At 43.5% G+C, this 21,510-nt stretch overlaps 1 protein-coding gene across 1 annotated transcript in view; it reads right to left on the bottom strand.

The window, feature by feature from the left end:
• The window catches only part of LOC126469927 (glucose-6-phosphatase 3), a 129,625-nt gene extending 108,342 nt beyond the window's left edge, over positions 1 to 21,283 (bottom strand). The window contains exons 1-2 of the mRNA XM_050097324.1: positions 21,109 to 21,283; positions 3,473 to 3,637 (exon numbers count right to left, since the gene is read on the bottom strand). Coding sequence (XP_049953281.1) covers positions 3,473 to 3,637; positions 21,109 to 21,164 — 221 coding nt within the window. The 5' untranslated portion in view covers positions 21,165 to 21,283. The remainder of the gene's footprint in view (positions 1 to 3,472; positions 3,638 to 21,108) is intronic.
• Between the last annotated feature and the right edge of the window lie 227 nt (positions 21,284 to 21,510).

Here is a 21,510-nt window from a genome sequence, read left to right as displayed (position 1 = left end):
CTACAGACCGAGTCTAGGGCATAAAAACAAGCTCCACCTGACACTCGATTACAGTCAGTACGGTTCATGTAATACCCCTTATAGCTGCAGAGGGCAGGGGTCCACATTGTCAGGAACCACGTTTCCTGGAGAGCAATGCAGATAGCAGGTGTGAAGCTTAACAGTTGCTGTGGCTCACCCAGGCTGTGGAAAAAAACCACCACAATTCCACTGGAGGATGACATCGTGAGACTGGGAAGGCATGGAACATTCAATGAGGCAGTTTACGCCTCAAGAGCCATCTGCTGCCACTGACTTATTGCCTGAGTCGTCTGTATCCATTGTGTCTGAGGGTCTGGCAAGATCTGAGCCCTCAGCGGATGCCAAAATCTCCACCCCATCCTCCTACGCAGAGCTTGTAGGTAGTGGTGGTGTGGGTGCCACTGCAATTTCCTTGATCTTAGTGGTTTTCTTTTTGGATTTCTCTCGTTGTCCCTTGGGTTTCCCTGCTTGGAAGGACTTCACTGACTCAGTCTCCGGGACTGAGGATTAGCATGAAGCCCTATGACCAGCTGCTTTTGGGCTCTTCAGCCACTGTTAGGTGTCATTTTTCCCACCAGCAGAAACCTGGGAAGGGAGGGACCCAAGAGACCCCTTCCTAGCAAGAGAAGCTGAAGAAGACTGACACTTCTCTTGTTTAGAAGTGGGGACGGATGTCCCCGATGGCTGGGGGGGGGGGGGGCAAATGGTGCTCTATGCAGATGGGAGGAGGGGAACACGGAGTATTGGGATGTGATGGGCGTCCGCAATCTCGACATGTGATGCTGGAAGTACTGTGGGAAGACATATGGCCGAACTTCCAGCACCAGTACCCAAGTTGGAGGTGTTGAAAACAGGAGTTTACAAATAGTAGTTTTCCTCTATGGCCTGTCACCATAAGCAGCTATGGCTACTGGAATGTTCAATGTCTCCAGCACAACTGACATAGCAACAACCAATAGGATAAGAGTCTCGAGGCCTGCCTGCTGGTGTAGGGATAATGTGCCTCCCCTGTGCCACATTATCACTATGACTGCCAACCCTGCCAAACTTCACATCCTGCAGTTATCAATGAACGAAGATGGGAATCTATGGAGATGGAACTTTTGCTACATTCTAATCCACTTACAGGCTCCCTTTCAAAGGAACTCAACCCACACTGTACACAACAACACCCAGTGGAGGCCATACGGTTAAAAAATGTGAAATTCATGGAGCTGGAACCTCTTCCGCCAATCCAGTTGCTCAAAGAACCCACTCTCTCACAGGTAGACCCTAGTCACCGTCACCACCCATTGGGACAACAGGTGCTACCAACTGCATCAGAAGCACTGGAACTGTAATGCTCCAAATATGACATGCCACTGGACCTAATGGCAGGTATCTGAGCACAACTCTTTCCTATTCCTAGTAAGGTCAGGCATAAACTTGGGTATTTTTGGCACGGTGTGTCATTTGAAGAGGGGAGGAGGAAGGGGGTGGGGGGAGTAATATCTATACCCAAGCATGCGTATGGTTTCAAAATCCTCATCTAGCTCAAGTTTCAATACAGACTCTAAATCAGAGACATTCCAGTTATGTAGTAATGATGAGTCTAGTTGTACCACAAGGAGCGCATGGAAATGGACATGGAGCTGACATACAGTTGCCTATAAATATGTCAGTGTGGGTCATTCAGGACACTTTGTTGTTTCATATGAAACTTCAAGTACATGTCACAGCATAGTGTTTCCATTTTGGTGCTAAATGCAGAATCTGCAGTTTAAATGTGCTGTTTAACTGACCCCATCATCAATTAAATTTATGTACAATATTTCTAGGAGATTGTAATAAGACAAACTCGGAAAAAAAATGTTGGTCCTCTTCACATACCTTAAGTTAAGAAGTTAAGAGTTGCTGGATTCTCCCATCTGATATTATGTATCAGTATCAGAAATCCTCAAAAACCAAGGCCATCGATTTCCATATGCCAAGTTTCACTCACATACTCTTACTTTCCTCAATATACACCCGACAAGCAAAGAGTTTTGTTTTCTTCACAATGGAATTCCTACACTCTTTAACTGTTTCCTTCTTGGACATCACCACTCTATTCCTGAGTGCAGAAGTTTGAAGCAAAATCACACCAGAAATAAAGAACTGCCATCAACAAATACATACACAGAGTTAGGGAAATCCATCAAGACTAATGCCGACAAATCTGGATATGTGAAAGAACATCTTATTTTCGCAATGTCCATACAGGTAATATTTGAAACTGTAATTAAGGAGAGTAACTTGTGAACACTCCAGGGTGACTTCCATGCCCTACACATAAGCTAGCTTGTCAGTACCCAGGCCAATGGTCTATGCTACAACCTCCATATTACCAACCATTCTGGTTTGAATTTCTCTTAAGGACAGATCTCCCTTACCAGTGATCTTTACTGTGCATTGGAATTTATTTTTGGCTTACTATTCACTCTTTTAACTCCATCATTATCCTCCACTCGGAACGATCTTGGCATTCCTTTGCTTGCAACTTGGTGCTTTCCAAGTGATTCTGTAGATTATTGCTATCTGCAGTGCCAGACTGAAAAATGGCATTACTCATAGCTATAAAGAAATTTAATGCTCCCCTTGTGTATATCAAAAAGAGGAAAAAAATTCTTGTAATGCTTATTCCAAATTTCGTATAGTATCTTCATGAATTTTCCACAAAACAAACAGTGCTGCTTTCTAAGCATATACAAACCATTTCCTTATGTGTCAGAAATAAAACACGTATTTATCTGTGGTTCATCTTCAATCACATTAAATGATCCATTGTCAGTGTCATTATCTTATAAAATGCCACACAGCTGTAATGGTGAATGGCAAATGGACTGACTTTTGAAACTGGCCACTCATGTTGGATGAGGATTCCTTGCAGTTTGTTATTTAGTATTCATGAATCCTCATAACATGTGAATGACTTTGTTAACACTGTTAAGTTAGTTTCTAGTAATTTTAGTGTTGCGCCCATCTATACTTCGGAGTCCTTGTTTTGATAAATCTGAATTCTCTTCTAAGAGTTGGACTTCAAGGACACCCCTTCTCCTGTATTTCGTCTGGTCATTTCATTACAATCATACAATATGTTTATCAATCCACCATGCACAGCGAAGATCTGTGGCCTATAACAGTTGGATATTTTAAGCTGACCTGCAAATTGTGCCAAAGAAAAATCACACAAACTTACAATGGCTGGGAAAATTAGCATTTACTGTCAGTTAAATGAGATTTCAGTACTGATAGTTCTCTCTAAATATCACATCATGCCGCCTTAGACTTTGTCTATAAAATGCCATATGTATTTTTGCGGTACAGTAAGAAATGCGGAAACTGATAGAGAAATTCACATCTCTGAAACAGTTTACACATGCAATATTAGAACTAACCAAATAACTTATTAAATGTATTGTAAAAGTCATACCACTTTAACAGGGTATTTAACCATTCTGCAGTTGTTGACACAATTAGAACTTCAGCCGATAGTTGTGGGTCAAATGCAACAACAAGGGGGAAAACAGTTGATACAACTGTTGCTGGATCGGATGCTGATGAAATTTTCAGTAATATGTTTTCCAGTGGCTTCAACCTGAAAAATAATTAAGTACATGAATAAACTATAGCAACAGGGCAAATTATCAAATTTCAGACACCTAAAAATATATTTCATCTGTAACATAGCTTTCACACAAAATTACAGAAACACACTACAATAAAACCATAATACTGTATTTTCGAGAGTGCCAACAAATGAAGACAGTAAAATAATTTAAATTTAGAAATTCTGGGCATAATATATTACAACATATTTATGTGATCCAAGTTATATGTGAAATATTAGGTGTCAGTCTCCTGTTACATCTATTTTCATTTTTACTTTTTATTTTTTTAATAACTAAGTGATATGTCTTACATCCAGGGACAGAAAAAAATCGTTTTATTTTACGGCCGAGTTCAGTGTTATTTTTTGCCAATTTTGGTGTCAACTTTTGCCAATTTCAGTGCCATTTTGTTGCCAACTTGCCTTTTTGCCAATTATCATATTTTCCCTTTTTATATTTTTTTCAAATTCGACGTTTATTTTTTTCTTTTTTTTCAAATTTGATGTTTATTTTTTTACCACATACGGTGTTTTTTGCCCAAACTCGATGTACTTTTTTGTCAAACTCGGTGTTTTTGCCAAATTAGGTCAATTGTTTTGCCACTTTGGGTGCTATTTTTGAAGTCAGATCACAGTTTGTTACGAGGATTCTGGGTGGTTGGTGCGAAACGAAAGGCTCCGACGTTCCATCCGCTCTTTAATGGAGCGGAAGGCCTGGGGGTAATTCGCAGAAGCGGAACTCATAGCAAAATGCTCTGCTAAGCGATTGGCAATGACGTCGGAGTCAGTACAAACTGCTCCATTCAGTGAGAGCGCAGGGACGCTGGCAGGTGGCCGATAGCCGTAGACGCGTCGAATCTTGGCCCAGACCTGCGAGGGAGTGACATGGAGGCCAATGGTGGACACATACCGCTCCCAGCACTCCTTCTTGCCTTGGCGGATAAGGAGGCGGGCCCGCGCACGCAGCCGTTTGAAGGCGATAAGGTGGTCGAGGGAGGGGTGTCGCTTGTGACGCTGGAGCGCCCGCCGGCGATCTTTCATCGCTTCAGCGATCTCAGGCGACCACCAAGGCACAGCCTTCCGCCGAGGGGACCCACAGGAATGGGGAATGGCAGATTCGGCGGCAGTAACGATGCCGGTGGTGACCGATTGAACCACCGCATCAATGTCATCGGTAGAGAGAGGCTCAAAAGCGGCAGTGGAGGAGAACAAGTCCCAGTCAGCCTTATTCATAGCCCATCTGCTAGGGCGCCCAGAAGAGTGGCGCTGTGGTAGTGACAAAAAGATCGGAAAATGGTCACTACCACACAGGTCGTCATGCACACTCCATTGGACAGACGGTAAGAGGCTATGGCTACAGATTGAAAGGTCAATGGCGGAGTAGGTGCCATGCGCCACACTGAAGTGTGTGAAGGCACCATCATTTAACAGCGAGAGATCGAGCTGCGACAATAAATGCTCAATGATGGCGCCTCGACCTGTTGCCACTGACCCACCCCACAGAGGGTTATGAGCGTTGAAGTCGCCCAATAGCAAGAAAGGTGGCGGCAATTGGGCGACCAGTGCAGCCAGGACATGCTGCGAGACATCACCATCCGGTGGAATGTAAAGACTGCAGACGGTAACAGCCTGTGGCGTCCACACGCGTACAGCGACAGCCTCTAAAGGCGTCTGGAGAGGGACAGACTCGCTGTGCAGAGTGTGAAGGACATAAATGCAGACGCCACCAGACACCCTTTCATAAGCTGCTCGGTTCTTGTAATAACCCCGATAGCCACGGAGGGCGGGGGTTCGCATCGCCGGAAACCAAGTTTCCTGGAGAGCAATGCAGAAGAAAGGGCGAAGGCTGAGAAGTTGGCGGAGCTCAGCTAAATGGTGGAAAAAACCGCCGCAGTTCCACTGGAGGATGGTATTGTCCATGGCTGAGAAAGGCGTGAAAGGACTGGGAAGGCAATTTACGCCGCTTGTTCACTCACTGCCACCGATTCAGTACCCGGACGAGAGGCATCCATGGCGTCTGAGGGACCAGCGAGATCAAGGTCCTCAGCGGACGCTAGAATCTCGACTTCATCCTCAGACGCAGAGCGCGAAAGGTGCGGTGGGGTTGGTGCCACCGCAAGTTCTTTAGCCTTAGAGGTCTTTCTCTTGGACTTCTCTCGCTGAACCTTGGGTTTCACCGGCGGGGAAGGCTTCACCGATTCAGTCTCCGGGACAGAGGAGGATCGTGAAGCCCTACGCCCGGCTGCTGGTGAGGACTTATGCCACTGGTGGCCGTCATCCTTCCCGCTTGGGGAACCCTGGGAAGGGAGCGTCCCAAGGGAACTCTTACGGGCGAGAGTAGCCGAAGAAGTTAGGCGCTTCTCCGGCTGAGAAGCGGGGACGGACGTCCCCGACGGGTGGGAGGAGGTTGCTCCTGAGGTAGGTGGTGCAGGAGCAACCGGTTGGGGAGAGCCCCCCACGGGCAAGGGGGCAGAAGGAGTCGTACTGCTTATCGAGCTGGCTGGAAGTCTCGCAACTGATGGAGCTAGCACAGTTGTTGTAGCAGCTGCATACGAAGATGTCATTCTCACAGGATGGAGTCTGTCATATTTCCGTTTGGCCTCAGTATAGGTCAGCCGGTCCAGGGTCTTATATTCCATGATTTTGCGCTCTTTCTGAAAGACTGTGCAGTCAGGCGAGCAAGGTGAATGGTGCTCCCCGCAGTTGACGCAGATGGGAGGCGGGGCACATGGAGTATCGGGATGAGACGGGCGTCCGCAATCTCGACATGTGAGGCTGGAAGTGCAGCGGGAAGACATATGGCCGAACTTCCAGCACTTGAAGCACCGCATCGGGGGAGGGATATAGGGCTTGACGTCACATCGGTAGACCATCACCTTGACCTTTTCCGGTAACGTATCACCCTCGAAGGCCAAGATGAAGGCACCGGTAGCAACCTGATTGTCCCTCGGACCCCGATGAACGCGCCGGACGAAATGAACACCTCTACGTTCTAAGTTGGCGCGCAGCTCGTCATCAGACTGCAAAAGGAGATCCCTATGGAAAATAACACCCTGGACCATATTTAAACTCTTATGTGGCGTAATAGAAACGTTAACATCCCCCAACTTGTCACAGGCAAGTAACCTGCGGGACTGGGCGGAGGATGCCGTTTGTATCAGTACTGACCCAGAGCGCATTTTAGACAAGCCCTCCACCTCCCCAAACTTGTCCTCTAAATGCTCTACAAAGAACTGAGGCTTCACGGACATAAAAGATTCCCCGTCAGCTCTGGTACAGACGAGATACCGGGGCGAGTATCTTTCGCTCTCATTCATAGCCCTTCGTTCCTCCCATGGTGTGGCCAGGGAGGGGAACGATTTGGGGTCATACACATTAGCCTTGAATTGAGCCTTGGAACGCTTAGAGACTGCTGACGGCTGGCCGCCAGCAAGAGATGATGTACCACGCTTCATTGCGGGTCATCCGCCCTGATGCCACCTACTCCGACCAAGGGCCCTCCCCACGGGCGCCACCCAGCCACAGCAAAGGCCACCTGGCAGGATGGCCATTGCCGGGAGTCCCGATGCCCCAGGGAGATGGGCATCTACTCCTTGGCATACGTGGGGAGTGAACGGCGCAGGCATCAGTAGAGCGATCCCTGTGTTGTCAGGGGGCTACAACCAAGAGGGTACATGGCGACCCCACCACAACGGACTGGCTACCGTGCTGGATCTTAGGTGCAAAAATGGCCAAGGTCGTCGTCACAGTTAAAAGAAACACTGCAGAGTGCAGCGTGGTAATCGCCCATGAGATCGAAAACGAGCGGGACACCATCGCAACGACGAGAAAGACGGCAATAGGTCTAATTGCACGAAGGATACAGTGCACCATGTAAGGTGCCCTTTCCCAATTGGCTCGCTCTTCGGAATAATTTGGATAGATGGAGGTCAAACCCGAGAGGGGACCATCACATAAGGCCGAAACATGTGAGACTCCTTTTAGTCGCCTCTTACGACAGGCAGGAATACCGCGGGCCTATTCTAACCCCCGAACCCGCAGGGGGGATTTAGACCATGTTCCAAGTTGCCGGATAGGGCTGCCCAATATTTACAGCAGTGGGCCCTCTTTCTCAGTAACTATTCTAACGGCATTCGTTACCACTACACCACCCAGCACAATACTGATATACTTTAGTGGCTACCCTGGTAGCAGTTCAACTGACAAGAGGCTCTCATGTTCCTAGTGATGATGTCTTGCAGCAAACCCTGTCAGGTTTTCCATTAACAGCAGAAAAGGTTACAACCACCACTACTGCTGACCTACATGTCTGGAAAATCGTTTCAGCAAGCCAGATGGGATGGCCAGAACGCTTTTATTCAGGTGCAGATCATGCATAGCATATGTTTTTTCTCCTACTTACTCGACTCATGTTGTCTGCAGGATTCTTATGCTAGCCACAGAGGAGCAGCACTGTCAAGTGGTTGTCCCTCCAGTGTTGCAGCCTTTCATTCTCCAGCTGCTGGATGTGTCGCACTGCGGTACGACCCAGACAAAAGCATTAGCACAACGTCACCTCTGCTGGTGGGCAATTTATCATGACATTGAACATCTTGTGTGGGCTTGTGCATAGAACCAGGCTGCATTGTCACACCATTTCTCTCCTTGGCTAGTCCTTGAGCACCCTTGGGACAGGGTGAACATCGATTTCACGGATCCATTTTTGGGTAGCACATGGTGGTTGGTGGTCAATGCAGTGTCAAATTTTCTCTATGTAGCCAAACTGTCGTTCACAACATCAACTACCACTGTTTACATGTTGTCGATTATTGTCATTGAGGGATCCCCTAGGGTGCCTGTGTCCTGTAATGGTAGACAATTTGTGTCATGGGAATTTGAAGACTTCTGCATCTGCAATGATATTCAGCAACCGATTATGGCGCCACTGCACTTGGCTTCTAACTCAAAGTTGCAGAACTTTGTGCATACATTCAAGACCCGGATCAAGAAGTCCATGTCTGCCTCTTCCCGCAACAACACATTGTTGAGTTTTCTGGCTACGTGTCAGGTGAGGCTGGTCAGCATGTGCACTCCAGCAGAATGTTTACATGGGTACCAGCTGTGGTGTCCCTTGGATGTGTTGCACCTTGAGTCGTATGCTAAGGGCCACCATGGGTTGGTGGGTTTCCTCCTGGGGCTGACACTTGGTTGGTTGGTTGGTTGGTTTTGGAGTTTGATGGGGGCTAAACATCGAGGTCATCAGTCCCCTGTTCCAAACAGACATACTTGTAAAAGGCCTATACAGTAAAAACGTAACCTCTGCACCCAGAGGGAGGGAATACCAAGGGGTACAGAGCAAAATGAACGCCGCAATAACACAAAATAGAGCTCACTTAAGAGGAGCAGAGCAAATAGTTGACTAGAGTAAAACGGACTACAGTGGTTGATGGATCAGGTAAAAGGTAAAAGGTGAAACACTCGACTACAAACGAAGAACCTCCAGCTGGAAAGCGTTCATAGAGGTACTAACACAACTTGTTACCATAAAAGACACTATCTTGGTATCCACATCACACTTAAAAGTCGCTGGAGAGGGTGTAGCCTGAGAAATCATGCAAGAGCGCCCACACTAGAGTGAGTGATAAAACCCAGTTGCACGGATAAAACGTAAAACTGAGTCACCTAGAATTAAAGGAAGTGCAGCTGGTAAACTAAATGACTGCCGCAAGGGGGCTAAAAGGGGGCAGTCCATCAGAAGATGGACCACTGTCAGCCCTGCATCACAGCGACACTTAGGTGGGTTCTCATGGCGAAGGAGATAGCTGTGGGTCAACCGCGTATGTCCAATTCGGAGACGGCAGACAACAACTGAGTCCCTACGCGTGCTCCTCAAGGATGAGTTCCATACGACCATGGACGACTTTACCGTGCGGAGCTTATTTGGCGTGTTCAAGACAGACCATTCAGAGCTCCAAACATCGTGGACCTTGCGATGTAGAGCTGACCAGAGGTCTCTTTCCACGAGACCAAGCTCCAGGGGTGGCGATGTGGTGGCCTGCTTGGCCAACCGATTGACACGTTCATTTCCTGGAATGTCGATGTGGCCCGGGGTCCACACAGACGTCGCTGAACGACCACACTTGGCGAGAGCAAAAGTAGCATCTTGAATACTGCGCACCAAAGGGTCTCGAGAAAAACACTGGACGAGTGCTTGCAATCCACTCAGGGAGTCACTGCATATGACAAATGACTCCCCAGGGCAGGAGGAAAGCTGAGCGAGTGCACGATAAAGAGCAATCAGCTCCGCAGTGAAAACACTGCTCCCACAAGGCAGGAATTGCTGCTCAAAGTAGTCGCCGTGGACGAAAGCAAACCCAGTGCTGCCACTTGGGCCCAGTCCTTCAGCTGGCAGCTGGGGTGGTTGCTGGCCATCGAGGTGCGCCACAAAGGTCGGCAGTTGTTCGTGGTAGATGTTGGTGCAGAGCAGCTGACTCGTCAAGCCAATCAGTTGCACCTACACCCTGTTGGAGCATCGCTGCTGTGATCTTCAGGTACACTGAGCAGCTGGGTTGATCACAATGTTGTTCCCAGAGAGAGCTTCCACTTGCAGAAGCATGCCTCAACATTGCCACCTCTTCTGCACCCTCCACTGTCCTGTTGTATACATCCTTGGGGCCGGTCGAAGTGGCCGTGCGGTTAAAGGCGCTGCAGTCTGGAACCGCAAGACCGCTACGGTCGCAGGTTCGAATCCTGCCTCGGGCATGGATGTTTGTGATGCCCTTAGGTTAGTTAGGTTTAACTAGTTCTAAGTTCTAGGGGACTAATGACCTCAGCAGTTGAGTCCCATAGTGCTCAGAGCCATTTGAACCATATACATCCTTGGGCCACAGTGTGGCTCGTGCTTCCACCTGACATGGTGGAGGCCCATGGCTTTTGACCCAGCCTCCTTCCCCTAACGTTCCCCTTGTCAATGGAGCCATTGCTGCAGCCCCCGTGTCCTTTGACCCTTCCGGCGGAGCCGGTGGTTTCGGTGTTGCCTCCTTCAGTGGTTGGTCCACTACTGGGTTCTCCAGCACTTTCTCCAGTTCTACGCCAGAGGTTGCAGCCCAAGCCTAGCCATTTCAGCGGGGTGGTGGGGGGGAGGGGTAGTTAGTTTACACCTCAACAGATGACGTGATGGAGGCAGATGAGCTGGCATGGGTAGAACAGTGGAGTAGTTCAGAAACCTACCATGGAGGGCACATACATTGTGTCATATGGGCAAACTTGCTGACGGAAGTTTTTACTTTAGAGTGGCAGTAAGTGAAGTAGGCCAGTGCTCCTGCAGAGTTAAACCACCACCGACCTAGCCTTGCATTTGTGTCAAGAGTTGTCATGTGCTCAGTTGTTAGCCGCCTGCACCAGAAATGTGCTGATTATTTTTGTGCACGTATCTACGTAGGTTCAGACATTCCAATTACCATAGTTCTATTTCCATGACGAGTTCATGCCACTCAATGGGTTCTGTTCCCTGGTTGTTATAGAGCCATCGTTGGCTTATGAAGTACCAGTGCCGTCTGTGTCAAGTAGTGGCGTTGTCATTGCTGCAGGTACTAAAGACGTGTAAGGGTCTACGGGCTGCACGCAGCCATACGGTACATAACACGCACTTGCCAGCCGACATGTCTGGCATGCTAACAATGTGCTTGGGCAGTACACGTGTGTCCGGCCGCAGTGCGACGCAGGCAGTAGTAAGGCACTGGCCGCCATCCGCAGCACGCCGTATTAACTAGGGTGGCCTCCGGGGCGAATATGTCTCTTTTCTTAGCTCACCATGGAACCTTTCGATACGACCATAATTAGGATGTCAGACACAGTGATGATGGGTGCGCGTAGCGTGCATGTCTTATAATCAGCCTTTGTTAATAAAACTGTTTAAACTTACTTCTCGTGTTCGCATATTGCCGTACCTCAAGGACCCACAGCTTACAAATCCTGACAAATATTTCGTCTAATTATCATCCGAGGCAACAACACAAACAACCCCCCCTTTAGAAGTGGTGTCAGCATGGGAATAATTATGAAAAATCTGCAGTCCTGAAGGGGTGCAGCACAATGTGAACATCGAGCAGCAGCAGCTGCTGCTGCAGCAGCATAAACATCTTCCGACTACGCGGGGACATCCAACGCTGGAATTCAGGTTTGTCTACTCCAGTTTGGCTATAATACGAAAGGCAGTGATGGATTTTTATTTTACATTTGAGTGACTCATTGGCGTTAAATTAGACGAAATGTCGCAATCCAGTCAGAGTAACGTTGTCGATCTACAAACTGTTATTAATGAACTGCAAGAAGAGATTCGGCAGTTAAAACCAGAAAGAAGCGAGCGAAACATTACGAAAGATTTGGCAAATGATAGTTCGTGCAGTACAGATACGACTAAAATAAGGAATTTTTCATTATTGCCATCAGTACCAGTGTTTAGCGGGAAACCCGAAGATGATGTGAAGGTGTCTTTTCGTTAACTTGAAGGTGCCGCCCTGTTAGGATCCTGGACAGATTCCGATAAGCTAGTGGTTGCCCAATTAAGAATTCAGGGAGCAGCACAAGATTTCATTAGCGCGGAGGCTACTTGGGTGAAAACAGAAGATTACAACGAATTTGCGACGGTCCAGAGATTTAAACGTAAAAACGCAATCGAATTTTACAGAGAGCAGCTTCACAGTTTGCGAGTGTGACGAGACGAATCTATCGAGGAGTTTGCCGACAGAGTTCGTAACATCAGCGCTCAAACATACGAGATGAAAATGAAAATCGCATTCAGTTGTTCGAAGCCGACCAGAGAGCCTTGGACACATTCATTCATGGGTTGCACGGAGAGGAAGTAAGCAAAGTTGTTCGATTGGCGCGATGTAAAACGTTTCAGGAAGCAGTAGAATCAGCTGTTGGTTTCGTTGAAGCACTAAGACAACCGAATGAGATGCAGAAACAAGAACGCAGAGTTTTCAACACAACAGTACAATCCTACAGGTGCAATAAGCTGGGTCACAAGCGTAAGGATTGTGAAAAGAATCGAATCTGCTATCATTGCGGGATGCAGGGTCACGTTTCGAGAGATTGTCGCAACAAGAAGAAAGGTAATGCGAACAGACAATCTGTCAGATCTTTAAACGAGTACGGGGACGTACGGGCCACCACTCCGTCCACCCGTTGCCAGAGACAGTGATTCTATTTATTTATTATTTATTTAGCATCCAATAGATCCTGTTAGTTCCAGTGAAAACCAGACCGAAAATGACTTCGTGATACGTGCTGTATATCGTGGGAGAAACATTAAACTACTTATTGACACAGGAGCACACACCTCATTAATGTGGGGATAAATTGAAACCGCTGCTATTAAAAGTGCGAGGGTTAAATGGAGGAAAGCTACGTAACTATGGAGAAGTTGACGTAGAATTCATTCTTGCCCAAGGCCAAGATGAAGGTGAAAATAAAGATAAATACACAGCAAGGGTGCAAGTAGTTTCAAATAACGAAAGGCGTTATGACGGTGTACTTGGATTTTATTTCTTGTCCTCTACCAAGGTAGTGATATTTGTCGCAGAAAGAAAGATCAGACTAGGCCTTACAACTACAACCTAGGAAATCGTTCTTCAGATCTTACTCAAAGGAGCAGCAAAACTGACGTCGTGTGAATGGACGGCGCAAACGATGCATCAGTTCAAACCGTCCGAGTCGATGTTCAAATTGATCAGCCTCAGCAAATTCTCAAGGGAGCAGGGAAAACAATCTACGTTGAAGTTAAGTCACATCGATGCAAGGAAGGAACTTTGTTATTAATTGGGCGACCCGAGAAAAGTGAGTTACTGGATACAATGCATTGTTATGTTGCTAGAAGTATAGCTGTTGCTGCAATGGTGAGACAGAATGCCGCAAAAGTCCCGGTTACAACAACGAATATGAAGAATGAGGACGTTGTTTTGCCACGAGGAACGAAAGTTGCTGAAGTGTCGAGCATCAGTAAAAATGACGTAGATTCCAGATGTAGTAACAAATGCTGCAGTTATAAACATAGATTTTTGTAACAGTACCACAAAATTGCAACAAGGAGACGTAGTTAATAATCAACTGAAGCGCAAGATTTGGAAGAAGATAGAACATTTGACAGCTGGTGAACAGGAGATTTTAGCGCCTGTTTTGTTTGAGTATGCAGATTTATTCCGAGAACGTGCAAATTTAACTGTCACTCATTTAGTTTAGCATCGTATTCATACAGGGAACGCAGCCCCAATCACACAGAAACCTTGCAGAATACCCAGAATACCATTTAGTCAAAGAGAGTTGGTAGAAGATATGGTTAAAGAACAATTAGATGCTGGAATTATAAAACCAGGAGATCATTCAGACCCACCGCGGTGTTCGCCTGTTGGAACTGTAAAGAAGAAATCAATTTCTGGAGAACCACAGTTCCGTTTTTGTGTTGATTACCGATCTTTGAATGCTGTGACCACACCCGACATTTATCCTCTATCAAATTTAGTGGAAACCTTGGATTACTTGGGCAGATGTCGAATTTTTTCAGTATGTGATTTAACAAGTGGTTATCACCAGTTAACAGTGCGTCCAGATGATCAAGTAAAAACTTCATTTGGAACAGCAACAGGAGTATAGAAGTATCTTCGTATGCCGTTTGGACTTCGTAATGCTCCAGCTACATTTCAACGCCTGGTGGATTCAGTTTTACGAGGGCTCACCCCAACACAAGCACTTTTTTTACCTTCGCGATATAATAATTTTTGGTGAATACATGAAGCAGCATACTGAGCGACTACAAGCAGTTTTTGAGCGTATAAGAAGCGCAGGCCTGTCTTTATAAATAGATAAATGTCGTTTTGCACAAAATAAAGTTAACTACCTTGGTCATATTATAACCAGTGAAGGTGTTCAACCTGATCCAAAATTAATTGAAGATGTAAAGAATTTTCAGGCCTATCAGGATTTCACTAAACCTTTTATTCTTTCAACAGATGCATCAAATTTTGCCATAGGTGCAATCTTGTCTCATGAAGTTAATAGTCACGAACATCCAATACCATTTGCTTCCAGACAATTAAACAAAGCAGAATGTAATTGTACTACAACTGTGGAGGAGCTCTGTGCTTTGGTTTTTGGTATAAAACACAACAGATGTTTCTTAACAGGATAAGAATTTACAGTTATTACAGATCATGCCGCACTTGAATGGTTATTGAGCTTAAAGGAGCCAAGTTCCAGATTAACAAGATGGGCATTAAGACTGAGTGAGTACCAATTTAAGGTTATTCCCCGACCTGGTAAACAACATGTGTCTGCTGATGCAACAAGTCGAAAAGTCAATGTTTGTGTTACAATATGTCGAGAAGAAGAGTTAAACGCAGCTCAAGATGATCCACAATGCAAATTAAGGAAAAATGATCAACGTTTTGTCAAAATGGATGGATTATTGTACAAAATCACTATTAAAGGAAACCGCCTAGTTATTCAAGAAAGCATGAAAGAGAACAACACAATTCTTTATTGTCAACATTGCGGTAAAAAAGCAACAAACATTAAAATAGCTCAAATGTTTTGGTGGCCGAGCCACAAAGTTGATGTTTTCGAGTTTTTTTCACAATGTGATTCCTGTAAGAGACGGAGTAATGTATGAAAAAGTAGAGCACCATTGCAAGAACTGCCAGAGACAAGTGAACCATTTGAACGAGTGCGACTAGATGTCGCAGGACCATTGCCAAAGACTAAAGATGGAAACAAATACATGTTGACATTGTTAGATCGTGTCTTTAGATACCTTCTCATGATACCAATACCTGATCAGGGCGCTGAGACTATAGCTAAAGTTTTTGTAAAAGAATGGATACTTAAGTTTGGACCTGCATTAAGTATAATTAGTGATCAAGGAACGAATTTTACGAGTGAATTACTTAAACAGACTTGTAAGTTCATGCAAGTATCTCAGTTAAGGACCATACCAGCACATCCTGAAGGAAATGGAAGAGTTGAGCGAGTCCACACAACAATTATTAAAATGGTTTGCTATTATGTGAGCAGCAAACACGACAATTGGGATATCTGTTTACCGTACTTAGTAAGTTGTTACGATGCCAAAATGCACAGCTCAACTGGCCTAAGTCCATATGAGATCGACTACGGAAGAAGAATGCATTCACCCTTGGACTTTGCACGATCGACTGCCGGGATCAGCAATGAACACGTAAGGGATCTAGCACGCAAGCTAAAGGAAACATGGACGGGAGTGAAACAGCGAAATCATCTATCCTTTCTTCAGCAAGCAAGACAACACGACCACTTAGCGGCAGTGCCACAGTATCGAGTTGGAGATCTTGTGTATCTGAGCAATGCGGTGCTAAAGAAGTCAAGTCAAAAAGTTTAAGAAGTTTTGGAATGGACCGTATCCAATCTTGGAGGTGTTGTCGCCAGTCACTCTTAAGCTCAAACTGCCCTTTCGTTTGACTGTCGTTCATGTCAATCGTGTAAAGCCATTTCTGGGTAGATTTCCTGTAGTATTGCAAGATGACAAGGACCGACCGAGAGACAGACCAGCTGTTCTCAACCCCAGGAAGCGAGAATCGCGAGGTCACTGTCCAGACGTCCGAGGCATCGCCACGTTCCAAGCGATCCTGTTTGCGACACCCCTACAAGCTGTGTGAACGTGTGTAGTGTGTGAGAGTGCAATGCCTGTGTTTATTTCAGGCACGTGCTTATGTGAATGTGTTGTGAAAATTTAGTATTGAAGCTATTGCACGAGTGCACAGTGAAACTAAACCTTTTATTCCACAGGTTGCCACAACGAACTCATTTATTTTACGTTCATTGTTAACTCTAGTATTTAGAACTAATTAACCATGTTCATTTTTATTCTCATGTTTGCTATAATAGCGTATTCTACTAATGCTGTAGTAACAGTACCACAGAGTACAGGAGTTTTGTTTGAACCATGGTCAGACATGGTAGTTTCAACAAGTAATGCAAAACTTGTCCTGAAGTACAATCTGAGTGAAATCCAACAACAGTTCAATTCTGTAAAGAAGCAAATTGATCTAATTCGTTCTGTTAAGGGTAATGATACAATTTTGGAAATGGGTACATCATGGTATTATAACTGGATCACAGCCAAAATGCAGGTCGAGTCTACATTGCTAATTATGAACAAGAGATTTACTGTTTTTTAAAAGCTTTTGCCACACAAGACTTTAATTAGGCGTAAACGTGCCTGGTTTGATTTTGGACGGAGCATCCTTCATACTGTAGTTGGTAGTTTAACTAGTTGTGATCTACTGGAAGTTAAAGGCAAAATATTAGCTCTTGAACAACAGTCCAGTAAAGATTCAACTAACCACTCTAATGAAACTATCGTATTAAAGAATATGTAAAGAACCATTACTAACCACACAGTTTTCATTGGACAGATTGTAAAGCAAGTTATCTCACATTTCCACGTAATTCATAGTGAAACGAGCGCAAATATCCAAGAACCATTCCAAAGATTAAATGCTGTGAGTGGACACTTAGATTTAAACACTCTTTTGTTAAGGATTTCTGATAGTTTATCAAGTGCTAGAATTGATGCCCTTAACTTAAGAACAGCCTTAGAAAGCAGTTCAAATGATTGTTTGAGCAGTGTACTACTACATCCAGAACAATTTTTACAGTTCCCACCATCAATTGAGCGAAAGCTAGAGGCAACCTATACTATGATTTACCCTGTTAACTCTTACAATTTATATGATTACTATAAGTTAACCACCACATACACTTTAATGACTGAAGAATTAACTGTTATTGTTTCTATACCCATTGCTAGATCAAAGCATAATTTTGAAATGTATAAGATTTATACATATCCTGTGAAATGGAGACAGGCAGGTATTCATGTGAAGTATGTACTGAATGATTATCCACTGATCAGCAATGATCGAAGATATTTTGTGTCCCTAAATGGAAATGATTTGCATATGTGTAAACGTAGTCATAAGTTAATTTGCCCTGAATTGGCAGTATTCTTAGATAGTAGACTTTACAGCTGTGAGAAATAATTGTTTATGAATCATCCCCCAAGAGATGATTGCCCTAGAATTTTAACACATGTTTATCATCCATTTCTTAAATGATGTTCTGAAAGTATAATTTTCTCATATAACTCCATCCTTGATGTCACATTTACATGTAAAAACTATGATACACCTGAGCTACCCTTTACGCTCAAATTGAATAATAGTGGATTAATCTTGAATGCCACACATTGTGATTTATCATGTGAACTATTTGATATGCCTAGTGTATTGGCAACTACATTTCATGCAATTGGACATTTGCCATTAACGAGAATGTTATCTGCTTATTACAATGATTCACACATATTAACATATGGAAAGCATTCCTTATCAAGTTTTTCTGAAGACAATAATTTAATTAAGGATATACATGAAAATTTAATTTCTTCCAATAATGAGTTAAACTTCATTGAAGCAGCAAATAGAATTAAGTCCTTCAATTCATCCAGTAACGTTAATGCATACTTGATTGTCAGTATTGTGTTTTTATTGCTTTTACTAATTTTTCTTTTGTCATGTATGAAACTGTCATCCTGAAGCCACGCTTCTCTGTACCGAATGTTACTGAGGGAAGGATGGGGAAGACAATCGGCCATGCTCTTTCAAAGGAACCATCGTGGCACCTGCCTGAAGCATCTTATGGAAATCACGGAAAACCCAAATCAGGATGACTGGATGTGGGAGCAAGAGTGTGACCGCAGAATTTTGAAAGTAGAGGAAGAACATACAGTATGGAATCTTCTTGATCATATTCTTACCATGGGACCTAATTTTTTTTTAGAGCACTGCTACTTCAAGAGAGAAGACTCAAACAGCTATCAGACAGACAGGGCGTCACTACCTTCTTTGATGATAATTACAATGATGAATACTGATTCTTCTGTTGATTTTACATGTATAAGTCAAGGTGAAATTCAAAGTGCACATTGGCAGCAGAACTGAATTAGTATTTTTACTGCTATGATTTGGCTTTCATGGTACTTCTCACTCCTGTGTGTTGGTATCTGATAATCTGGACCACACAAAAAACACAGTCGTCCCTGTTGTTGATAGACATCTTGAAGAACTACCAAATAATACCAGAGAAGTTACAATCTGGTCAGATGGTCCATCTTCCCAGTTTAAAGATAGATATAATGCAGAGGCTCTGAAAGCTCTAAGTAAGAGTCAAGGCAAAAAATTATACGCAAGTACTTTGCAACTTTTCATGGGAAGGGGCCAGTTGACGCAACTGGTGAGGCTGTCAAACACCAAATTTGGTCTCATGTGAAAAGCATGAAATTTATTGTAAACAATGCAACTGATTTTGTAAAAGCATTGTTAAATTCTTCTAATGTGACAGCAATTCTCATGGGTGAAGAAGACTGTAGCAAAAAAACACACAAACCACTACACCACCTCCTTTCTTGACTGTCACTAAAATTCATCACTTGGAACACTACAATACTGAAGATGTAGAACACACTTTTTCATCAGTTGCAAATGAAAACACTAACAGAACAGAAAAATCACTAGATTTACATGTTGATGATTGGGTGGTTGTAAAATATGACAATATGTTTTCCAGGTAATGTTACTAAACTGAAAATGGTGAGTTTAAGGTTGATGTTATGATAAAAGATGGGAAGCTTTGGAAGTGGCCTAAAATTGAAGATGAGATAAACTACACTAGTGACAAACTAATCAGAAAACTGAACCCTCCAATTGCAGTAAATTTCTGTGGTTATTTCAAGTCTGAGTACGATATGTGATAACGCAATGTGAGTTACCAATTGTTGTAATGTGAGTTACTTGTTCATTATTTCTTTATTCTGTTTTATTAGAGATTGAATGTTTATAATTTTGTTAAAATGCTTCTAGGATCTTCTGGTACAGTGAATAAAACTTCCAAGAAGTGTTTACATAAAACAGAGCAGACATTTGTGTTTAATTAATCATATGCACGACCCATTTCTTGGAAATGTAATACAAGTTACAAAGAATAATTATAGGATTTCATTATATAAACATAACAATGTAAAAATTATCGAGCTCCAACTTTGTAGAGCATTCTGTATAAAGCATGTTTTGATTCATAAAACATATTTAATACAAACATTTCCTTCTGTTAACTGTCAAAGGAATATATTGTAAACATTTCTTCATAGCACGAGTTACCATGGAATGGCCCTTACTTTTTCTAGGGCATTGGCGATTACTTTTTCTATGGCACTGGCAAAACAAACATGGAATGAAGTATATATGGAAAACAATGCAGAAGTTATGTTCTCTAAATTTTGCACACTGTTCAAATTAATTTTTGAAAAGTTATTTCCAAAAGTAGGCTCTTCAACAGCAGCAGCGGCTGGGTAACTGTGGGTATCAGAAAGTCCTTCCACACATGAAAATTTCTCGATTCTTTGCAAAAGCACTACACTATTCCACAGTTCATAAATTACTTTCACAGGTACAGAAAGATGTGCTACTTGGTACAGCAAGCAGCCATTCCATGACAGAAAATAAAAGCAAAGTAGTGTGGGATGTCAAAAACATAAGGATACAAAATGCACAGACAAGTTTAGCAACATACAAATCAAACCTGGAAGTAGAGTATTAGAAAATCAACAAGAACAGGCAAGTTTTGTAAATTACTATTTCTGAATCAATCACGAAGGGCAGACTAATCATTTAAATGAATAAATACAACCTTTTACTAAACGAAACACTGTTTCATATCTGAAATGGGAGAAGTATCAGCTATTGCAGATTTCACCAAGGTGGTACTTGATGCTGTTGACAAGGGTGATTGTGTTACAGATATATATTTATAGACTTCCCAACCAATCTGTTGCGTATGCCAGAGACAACATTAGCAAATATTTTACTAACAGTTCCATACCTAATCATAGCAAGTTTGACAAATAAGAAGAAAACAATTTAAAAGTTTCAGAAATTTTTATGTTGCTTGCCAGACGTTCTATTCCCCTACATAGATTATCAAAACGATTTTTACGGGTATTTACGTCAAACTTTTCAAAATCGAAGTATTAGGCCCATTCAGCCGGCTACGAAAAGCCTACCATTATTCTCAAACTGGAAACAATTGATGTCTTGAATCTTCATCGACGGTCGTTAATGCAAATGACTGCGGGATGTAAATGTTTCAACACCTCACTATTTACGCTACTTTGTGCGCCTCAACGAATAATGTCTCCATCGAAGTAGAATGGTTACGATACATGACAATCAATACATAGTTACCAGTGTTTGTGTCACGAATAATGGTGCTATCTACGCGTGAAATTATCAAGTGAGCTAACGTACGACAGGAAATGATGATGACAAGCCATATAAAACCTGAGGTGTCAAAATATTGCAAGCCAAATATAACCAACTTCTTGCACTTACCCATTTTGTAAGCTCGAAATATATGCTGCTCCGACCTCGTAAAGTCCGTGCAACATGTTTTATTGTGACGACACAGAAAAATTACGAATATTTAAAAGAACTTGTCAACACATCAAATCGTACTGACAGTAAAAACAAACATACATCGCTCACTTCAGACGACACACAACTTTTCGCAAAGATATAGCGAAGCGAGTACACAACTGAACCATTGGCCAAAGACAAAATACCACAGCATCAAAACCAGTAATCGCTGAAAAAAAAAAAAGAAAAAATTACACACACACATAGTCACACACAGAAATCAAAAAAAGTTTTGCATCACCTCGGTTCCGAGAGTTCCGGAACCTGTACAGAAAATCGGAGTAGAGATCAACTTAAACATCATTTCCTCCCTTTTCA

Source organism: Schistocerca serialis, chromosome 3, assembly GCF_023864345.2.
Source record: "Schistocerca serialis cubense isolate TAMUIC-IGC-003099 chromosome 3, iqSchSeri2.2, whole genome shotgun sequence".
NCBI lineage: Eukaryota > Metazoa > Arthropoda > Insecta > Orthoptera > Acrididae > Schistocerca > Schistocerca serialis.
This window is presented reverse-complemented; position numbering and strand designations above follow the sequence as displayed.